The 10,221-nt window shown below is 61.7% G+C and overlaps 1 protein-coding gene across 1 annotated transcript; it reads left to right on the forward strand.

Annotated features, from left to right (window-relative positions):
* Window positions 1–806: 806 nt before the first annotated feature.
* LOC144942789 (kelch-like protein 30) lies at window positions 807–10,221 on the forward strand. Its single transcript, XM_078869722.1, is given in 11 exon segments — window positions 807–982; window positions 3,553–3,577; window positions 3,579–3,737; window positions 4,541–4,747; window positions 5,500–5,745; window positions 6,831–6,996; window positions 7,376–7,462; window positions 7,893–8,048; window positions 8,697–8,885; window positions 9,224–9,369; window positions 9,939–10,221. Coding segments are annotated over 11 exon segments (1,824 nt in total). The 3' UTR covers window positions 10,206–10,221.

Genomic DNA, 10,221 nt, shown 5'->3' on the forward strand with positions numbered 1-10,221 from the left:
ACCAAAGAAGGAGATCACCGCCTTGAACAGACGACTCCACCACCACCATCACCAGCACCACCATCGTCAATACCACCATCACCACCACCATCATCACCAGCACCACCACCATCACCACCATCGTCAATACCACCATCACCACCACCATCACCACCGTCAATACCACCATCACCACCACCACCATCACCAGCACCAGCAGCACCACCACCATCACCACCACCGTCAATACCACCATCACCACCACCACCATCACCATCGTCGCCACCACCGTCACTACTGTCACCACCACCATCAGCATCACCATCACCGTCGCCACCACCGTCAATACCACCACCACCGTCACCACCATCACCATCACTAGCACCGTCAATACCACCATCACCGTCACCACCGTCACCACCACCACCGTCACCACCACCACCACCGTCACCACCACTGTCACCACCACCATCAGCATCACCATCACCACCATCATCACCACCGTCACCAACGCCACCACCGTCACCACCACCACCACCGTCACCACCACTGTCACCACCACCATCAGCATCAGCATCACCACCATCATCACCACCGTCATCACCACCGTCAACACCGCCACCACCGTCAGCACCACTATCAGCATCAGCATCACCACCATCATCACCACCGTCACCACCACCACCGTCACCACCACCATCACCATCACCACCATCATCACCACCATCATCACCACCACCACCACCGTCACCACCACTGTCACCACCACCATCACCACCGTCGCCACCACCGTCATCACCGCCACCGCCGCCACCACCGCGGCCGCGATGTTGCGCGACGTGGACGACCTCGAGTTCGAGGCGCCGTCGCACTGCGCCCTCGTCATGTCGGGCCTGCGCGCCGAGCGCTTCGACCCCAAGCTCAGCGACGTCGCCCTCGAGGCGGCCGGGCGCCGCTACCCGTGCCACCGCGCCGTGCTGGCGCTCTGCAGCCCCTTCTTCAGGTGCCCGCCGCCTCCTCCTCACCCTCCTCCTCCTCACCACCCTCACCCTCGCCCAGCCTCCTCCTCACCCTCCTCCTCACCACCCTCACCCTCACCCAGCCTCCTCCTCACCCAGCCTCCTCCTCACCCTCCTCCTCACCACCCTCACCCTCACCCAGCCTCCTCCTCACCCAGCCTCCTCCTCACCCTCCTCCTCACCACCCTCACCCTCCTCCTCACCACCCTCACCACCACACAGCCTCCTCCTCCTCACCCCGCCAGCCTCCTCCTCCTCACCCAGCCTCATCACACAGCCTCATCACCACTCAGCCCCCTCACCCTGCCCCCTCCTCACCCCGCCCCCTCACCCAGCCCCCTCACCCAGCCTCCTCACCCAGCCTCCTCACCCAGCCCCCTCATCCCGCCCCCTCCTCACCCAGCCCCCTCACCCAGCCCCCTCACCCAGCCCCCTCACCTCGCCTCCTCACCCAGCCCCCTCACCCAGCCTCACCACACACCCAGCCTCATCACCATCATTCTGATCGATCAGTATTCCACCTTTTTCAGCCCCTTCTTCAGGTACCCGCCTCCTCACCCTCCTCACCCTCCTCACTCCCCTCACCCTCCTCACTCCCCTCACCCTCCTCACTCCCCTCACTCCCCTCACCGTCCTGACTCCCATCACCATCTTCACTCCCCTCACTCCCCTCACCCTCCTCACTCCCCTCACTCCCCTCACCCTCCTTACCCTCCTCACTCCCCTCACTCCCCTCACCCTCCGCACTCCCCTCACCCTCCTCACTCTCCTCGCCGTCCTGACTCCCATCACCATCTTCACTCCCCTCACCCCCCTCATTCACCCTCCTCACCCTACTCACTCCCCTCACTCCCCTCACCCTCCTCACCCCCCTCACTCACCCTCCTTACCCTCCTCACTCCCCTCACCCTCCTCACTCCCTCACTCCCCTCACCCTCCTCACCCCCCTCACTCCCCTCACCCCCCTCACTCCCCTCACACTCCTCACCCTCCTCACCCTCCTCACTCCCATCACCATCCTCACCTTCCTCACTCCCCTCACCCTCCTCACCCCCCTCACTCCCCTCACCCCCCTCACTCCCCTCACACTCCTCACCCTCCTCACTCCCATCACCATCCTCACCTTCCTCACTCCCCTCACCCTACTCACTCCCCTCACCCCCATACACCCCATCCTCCTCCATCTCATCCGCTCCCCGTCGTTCACTATTCCTCCACTTGATTGAGCAATCATCCTCCCCCATATCAACTCCCTCCTCTCCTTCGCAGCTCCTCCTCCTCCTCCTGTGTCTTTGTCTCCTTCCCCACTTCCTCCTTATTAAGGAATCCTGCTCCTCCTCCTCTTTCTCAGTTCCTCTTCCTCCTGGGCTCCCCTCCTCCCCCTCGGCTCCTCCTCCTCCTTGTCCAGGGTCTCCTCCTCCTTACCAACTCCTCCTGCTCGGCTCCTGACTGCTGGCCGGACGAATGTCCAAACCCAGCCCAGAGAGTTTTGCTACTTTGCGTTTGAACCAATGCTGCCGACATTATGCACTCGCAGAAGGCCGTGTCGCTGATGGGATGTGCACAAAAACATCCACTCCAGTCACTCGCTCGCCCAGTCACTCGCTCGCCCAGTCACTCGCTCGCCCAGTCACTCGCTCGCCCAGTCACTCGCTCGCCCAGTCACTCGCTCGCCCAGTCACTCGCTCGCTCACCTAGTCACTCGCTCGCTCACCCAGTCACTCGCTCGCCCAGTCACTCGCTCGCTCACCCAGTCACTCGCTCGCCCAGTCACTCGCTCGCCCAGTCACTCGCTCGCTCACCTAGTCACTGGCTCGCTCACGCAGTCACTCGCTCACCCAGTCACTGGCTCCCTCGCTCAGTCACTCGCACGCTCACCCAGTCACTCGCTCACCCAGTCACTCGCTCGCCCAGTCACTCGCTCACCCAGTTACTCGCTCGCTCACCCAGTCACTCAATCGCCCAGTCACTCGCTTGCCCAGTCACTCGCTCACCAGTTACTCGCTCGCTCACGCCAGTCACTCAATCGCCCAGTCACTCGCTCGCCCAGTCACTCGCTCACCCAGTTACTCGCTCGCTCACGACGGCGGTCAGTCACCTCGTTATTATGTTGATGATGATGGTGGTGATGATGTTGATGATGTCGATGATGTTGTTGATGATGTTGATGTTAATAATGTTGTTGATGATGTCGATGATATTGTATGATGATGTTGTTGATGTCGATGATGATGTTGATGATAATGATGTTGTTGATTATGATGTCGATGATGATGTTGAAGATGATGTCGACAATGTTGATGATGACGATAGTGTTGATGATATTGATAATGTTGATGTCGATGATGTTGATAATGATGTTGATGATGTTTTTGATCATCTTGCTAATGTTGATGATGATGTTGAAGACGATGTCGACGATGTTGTTGTCGTTGTTGTTGTTGACGATGTTGTTGTCGATGATGTTGATGTTGTTGTCGTTGTTGTTGTTGACGATGGGGTGTCGATGACGTTGATGTTGTCGTTGTTGTTGTTGACGATGGGTGTCGTGCAGGGCCATGTTCTGCGGAGAGTTCCGGAGAGAGCTTCTCGGCGGTGGTGCCGCTGCCCCAGGCCGACCCGGCCGCCCTGGAGCAGCTGGTGGACTTCGCCTACACGGGGAGGTTGACCATCAACCAGGAGAACGTGGAGACACTGACCGCGCTGGCGGGACGCCTCCAGTTCTCGTCCGTGCGAGAGGTGCCACCCCCCCACCACCACCACCACGCCACCCCTCCCCCACCACCGACCACCACGCCACCATGCCCCCCCCCACCACCGCCCCACCACCACGCCACCCCCCCACCACCACGCCACCACCCCCCCACCACCACCCCCCCACCACCATGCCCCCCCCCCACCACCACCCCACCACCACGCCACCCCCCACCACCACCCCCCCACCACCACGCCACCCCCCCCCCACCACCACCCCCCACCCCACCACCACGCCACCCCCCCACCACCAACCCCACCACCACCACCCCCCCACCACCCCCACCACCACCCCCCCCCCCACCCACCACCCCCACCACCACCATGCCCCCCCCCCACCACCGCCCCACCACCACCACCCCACCACCACCCCCCCCCCACCACCACCCCCCCACCACCAACGCCCCCCCCACCACCCCGCCCAACCACCATGCCCCCCCCACCACCACCCCACCACCACCCCCCCACCACCCCCCCACCACCACGCCCCCCCCCTCCACCACCACCCCCCCCACCACCCCCCCCACCACACCCCCCCCCACCACCACGCCACCCCACCACCACCACCCCCACCACCACCCCACCACCCCCCACCACCACCCCACCACCCCCCCACCACCACGCCACCCCCCCCACCACCACCCCCCCCACCACCACGCCCCCCCCCTCCACCACCACCCCCCCCACCACCCCCCCACCACCACGCCACCCCCCCCACCCACCACCCCCCCACCAACACGCCACCCCCCCTATCCCGGACTCTAACCGCCCCGCCGGGCACCCTGCAGGTGTGCAGCCGTTACCTGCAGCAGCAGATCTCGGCCGCGAACTGCCTGGGCATCGGCCTGTTCGCCGAGGCCCACGCCTGCCCCGAGGTGGCGGCCAAGGCCGGGGCCTTCGCCCTCGACAACTTCGGGGCGGTGGTGGCCGAGGAGGAGTTCGGGGATCTGAGCTGCGACTCGCTGCTACAGCTGCTGTCGGCCCAGCGGCTGCAGGTAGCGAGCGGCCCCCCCGTTTTGATGTCACCCGTCGTGGTGCCAGCGCTGCTGCCACCTTCCACTCCAATCGGCAGCGGCCACAGCCCCCCTCACCCGGGCCCGAAGTCGTACCTCCCCCCCCCCTTGAGACTTAACGCTGAGCTTAACTCTCCGCTTGGCAGTGTCCCCCAGACTTAGCCATAACCCAATACCCTAAACCCCTCACTTTAGCATTAACCACAACCCTGATGCGGACACTGTCACCCTGACCCTATCCCTCACACCTGACCCTAATCCTGACTCTACTCTTACCACTTGACTCTCGTCCTAATTCTGACCCTTACCCTCATGCTCACCATAACCCTACCTTCAACTCTGACCTTTACCCTGACCCTCAGCCTTCTTCTCGCTTCTTACAACCTACGGGATGTATGAGTGTCAACAAATCACAGTGGCCCTACACACAAGCCTCCCTCCCTCGCAGCCCATCCTATTCCTCCCCTCGCCCTTTCTCCATCCCCCACTTCCCTGCACTCCCTCCTCTCCCCTCCCCTCACCTCCCCTCACCTCCCCTCCCCTCACCTGTCCTCTACTCTCCTCCCTCCCTCCCTCCCTCCCTCTCCCTCCATCCCTACCCTCCTCTATTCCTTCTCTCCCCTCTTCTCCCCTCCCCTCCTCCCTCTCCTCCCCTCGCCTCTCCCTCCCTCACCTCCCTCCCTCCCCTCCTCCCCCCTCCCCTCCTCTCGCCTCTCTCTCCCATCTCCCTGCAGGATCGCGAGGACCCCGCGCTGCTGCTGGGCGCCGCCCTGAGCTGGGTGCGGAGGGACCCGGCGTGTCGCACGCCCCACCTGGGGGCCCTGCTGGGCGCCGTGCGGCTCGGCGCCCAGCGGGGGGCCGGCCCCTCGTGCAGGGCGCTGCTGCAGGACCCCCTGCTGCAGGGGGAGCCCTCCTGCAGGGCGCTGCTCGCCGACGTCGCCATGGACTTCGACGACACGCAGGCCACCGACGCTGACCAGGTGGCCAACTTATAACCTCAAACTAAAACTTTCTTTTTTATCTTACTTGGTAAAGATGTACGGCTCTTTGTCAGAAGCGACCTGCCCACAAATGGTAGCTCAACGTAGTGGCTTATCATCATCTTCATCACGTGGAAATGTATAGCCGCCAAATACACTAAATGTGTGACGTTGATTCTAAATATGGAGGGCAAAACCGGAGGACCCAGAAAAAAATCCACGCGACCAAATATACAGCAGCAGGCGCCAGAGTTGGACTCGAACCCGTGACCTCCTGTAGACCAGGCGAGCTAGTTGACCCTACGTTGACCCCGCACACTTTGCGACAGCTCCTCCGCACGGTAGACGCTGATTTCACCGACCCGGCATCTGTGACGATGTAATTTGTGTGGCTAGGTCAGGTGGTGGAGGGTCTTCCGACATAAAACTCGCCAGATCATTCACGTGGCCTCACCCAAAAAAAATCTACTCCTAATTATTATAACTGCGCCTGTTGACCCAGGAAAGCTTCATCGAGTCTCGGGACGAATGTTCGGCAGGGCCCTGCCCAGTTCTTGCAGTAGGGGGCGATGTTGTTGCTGCTTGCTGCTGCTGCCGCCGTGTGTGGTACCAACTGAATAATATTCTTGGTTCTTTCGGTAAAGTCACGTAGAAGGGAAATACTAAAATAATATAGATATAAAACAATACAAATTCGTTTCGACTGCAACACAAGCAATCATCATCAGGTGTGAAATCCACAGCAAGAAAATTTTAAAAAAGTGACGGTTTTTCCTAACGTCAGCACCAAGGACAGCAACGTCGTGAGAATTTTAATTGTTTTATATTTTTATTATTTTATTATCTCCCTTCTACGTGACTTTACCGAAAGAACCAAGAATATGAATCCCTGCAGTCACGAAAGCTTTAAATCAAAATTCAACTGAATAATGTTGAGGCGTAACTTTGCAGCATTGCGACGGGTGTTTTATTGAGCCCAATAAAACATTTAAAACGATTCGGCGAGGTCACCGCCACCTCCCGACCCACGCGGCCAGTTGCGACGCCACGTCCGGAGCGCGCCGCGTGACTCTCTCCCGCCGCAGGGCGAGGGGCACGACGTGGCTCCTCAGGGGGGCTGCCCCCCCCAGGACCGCGAGGTGCTGGTGGTGATCGGGGGGCGAGCGCTGCAGGAGGACGACGAGGATGAGGAGGAGGAGTGGGGGGACGCGGCGCCATCCAGGAACGCCGCCTTCTACGAGCCCACTTCGCGTGAGCGCGATCTGTGTGCCCTTGTGTCGGTGCGTGGGGAGCGGTAGTGTGTGCTCGCTCACAGCACTTGCCCCAGCGGTGTGGTGAGGCTATACGGGGGGTCTTTGTCTTTGTTTTTTGGAAGGGTAGTGCAGCGGCTAGCACGCTGCGCTACGAACCCGGCGACACGCGTTCGATTCTTGCTCATGGCTAACACCGGTCCTGGGCCTCCCCTAGGTCGACTCAGCCTCAAATGTGTTAACAACGCCGCTGGTGTATACGTGTGGTGTGTGTGTGGTGTGTGTGGTGTGTGTGTGGTGTGTGTGGTGTGTGTGGTGTGTGTGGTGTGTGTGTATATGTGGTGTGTGTGTGGTGTGTGTGGTGTCTGCGGTGTGCGCAGGAACTTGGCGTCTGCTGCCGGACTTCCCCGAGTACAACAAGTGGGGGTTCTCGGTGTGCGCTCTCAACAACAGCGTATACGTCACAGGTGGGACACGCACACCGTCACGCAAAGACAAAGATCCCCCGTGTAGCCTTCACCGACTGCTGGGGCAAGTGCTGTTAGCGAGCACCTATGAAGGGCGGCACGGCACACGAGGGGGTGGGTGGAGAGCACCACGTCGGGCCACCTTTGTCTCCCCAGTGACGATGTTTACACACCGCACCAGGCACTCATTTGAGGCTGAGTTGACCTAGAGGAGGCCCAGGACCGGTTCAGATAATCGCCACTGGTTTTGGTAGTGAGCGGGAATCGAACTCGGGTCGCCGGGTTCGTAACGCAGCACTACCATCACCAACATCATCATCGTCACTGACATCAACAATGTCATCTCCATCATCATCATACCCACCACTGGTCAATTTTAGTTTAGTGAATTTGTGTGGGGGCGGGGGGGGTGATTGTGGTGTGTGTGTAGGGGGGTCACGCGGCTCCATGCAGGACAGCTGGTCGACCACGCACGTGTGGCGCCTGAACCCATCCGTGCGGATCTGGGAGCCTGCGACCCCGATGCTCAAACCGCGCACGAACCACTGCACCGCAGCGCTCAACGGCGACCTGTACGCGATAGGAGGTGCGGGGCAACCGTGGGCAACCCCGGGCAACTGCAGGCAACTGCGGTGACACCGTGGGTAACCGCGGGTAACTACGGGATAACCACAGGGCAACCGCAGGGCAACCGCGGGCACCGTCGTTCCACCGCATGAAACCCCACACAGCCACGTGCGACCTTGTGTCCCCATATTACCACGTAAATGTCATGCAACCACGACGGGTGTGCTACACAATAGCCACCACTCTTGTTCAGGCCAGGCGGCTACAGCGGCAGAGCGAGCGGCTCACAATTGGAACGTTTCGAGTTCAATTCCCGGTTGTGAGGGGTGGGGTGGGGGGGTGCGGGTTGACTCAACCAATCATCCATCCGCACAGGGTCGATACAACGAGTACAAGTTTGTGTTGGTGGAAGCCAACGGCTGCCGTGTCCAACTTAAAACGCGCAGTGGGCTCGTAGCAGGCCATGCGAACGCGACATTTCCACCACCGGCTGCACCGGTCGCTTTCGACGAGCTCGTTCGAGCGTTGGGGAAGAAAAAAAAAATATCTCGACTTCATTCCCCGGCCCCGGGGGGGGGGGGGGGGGGCCGCAGTCCGCGCGGTTTTCCACGGCTCCTCACGGTGGCCAGCTCCTCTCCCCGCTCTGCCGCCGTGCGTGTCGGGGCAGGCACCGCGTCGGGCGTGGTGGAGGCGGAGCGCTACGAGCCGTACAGCGCCGCGTGGTCACCCGTGCCGGCACCGCCGCGTTTCGTCAGCAACTTCACGGCGAGCGGGTGCCGGGGACGCCTCTACCTGGTGGGCTCGTGCGCCGCCAAGTACAACGCCCTCGCCCTGCAGAGATACAGCCCCATCACGGGTGAGAGGGACTTGGAGGGGGTTCGCGTTGAGGCTGGGGGTACCGCGTCTCTCCCTCGCGTCTCCCCGCGTCTCCACGTGTCTCGTATCCCCGCGTCTCGTCACCCCATGTCTCCACGTGTCTCCCCGTATCTCCCCGTGTCTCATCTCCACGTGTCTCCCCGTATCTCCCCGTGTCTCATCTCCACGTGTCTCCACGTGTCTCCCCGTGTTTCATCTCCACGTGTCTCCATGTGTCTCCCCACGTCTCTCCGTGTCTCGTCACCCCATGTCTCCCCGTGTCTCGTCTCCCTGTTTCCCGGCATCTTCCCGCATCAACCCCCCCCCGCCCCCTCCTAGACTGCTGGAGCGTGGTGGCGTCACCCTTCATCCCGCGGTACCTCTCCTCCCCGCGCTGCGTCACAATGGATGACGTCATCTACCTGCTCGCCGACAACACCAAGAAGACTTACCTGTACGACCCCGACGCCAACATGTGGCGCAAGGTGAGGCCCGCTAACCCTGCAGGCGAAGGGAGTGGTGGCTATACGGGGGATCTTTGTCTTTGGAGTGGTGGCGCAGCAGTCAGCGTCCTGCGCTACGAGACCTGCCGACCCCAAGTTCTTAGAGTCTTGGGGCAAGTGCTGTTAGCGACGAGCGCTTATGGAGGCCGGAACGGCACACGAGTGGGTGGGTGGGTGGCCAGCGCCACGCCCGACCGCCTTTGTCTCGCTAATGACGATGTTTACACATCGCACCAGGTACTCATTTGAGGCTGAGTCGACCTAAGGGAGGCCCAGGACCGGTTCAGTTAATCTTCACCGGCGTTGGTGGCCGTGAGCGGGAATCAAACTCGGGTCGGCGGGTTGGTAGCGCAGCGCGCTAACTACTACACTCCCTATGCCCCCCTCCATGCCCCGGCCACACGCACGCACGCACACACATACACACGCACGCACACGCGCACACACACGCACGCACACACACGCACACACCCACACACACACGCGCACACACACGCGCACACACACACGCACACACACGCACACACCCACACACACACGCGCACACGCAGGTGCAGCTGAAGCACAGCCTGCACGAGAACGGGGGGCTGGCGGTGGTGGGGGGCCGCCTCTACGTGACGGGCGGCCACTGGCAGGGCCTCGAAGGCCTCTACCGCGTGCTCATGGAGTCGTGCGAGGCGCGGCTCCGCGCGGCCACGTGGAGCCGCGAGGGGGCGCTGCCCCGCGCCTGGCTCTTCCACGACGCGTGCGCCGCCTTCGTCAACGTGGCCGCGTGGCCCCTCGTGCTCTCACACGCGGGGCCCGAGCAGAGCGGCTGACGGCCGGGGGGGGGTG

The sequence above is a fragment of the Lampetra fluviatilis genome, chromosome 28 (assembly GCF_964198595.1).
Source record: "Lampetra fluviatilis chromosome 28, kcLamFluv1.1, whole genome shotgun sequence".
Lineage (NCBI taxonomy): Eukaryota > Metazoa > Chordata > Hyperoartia > Petromyzontiformes > Petromyzontidae > Lampetra > Lampetra fluviatilis.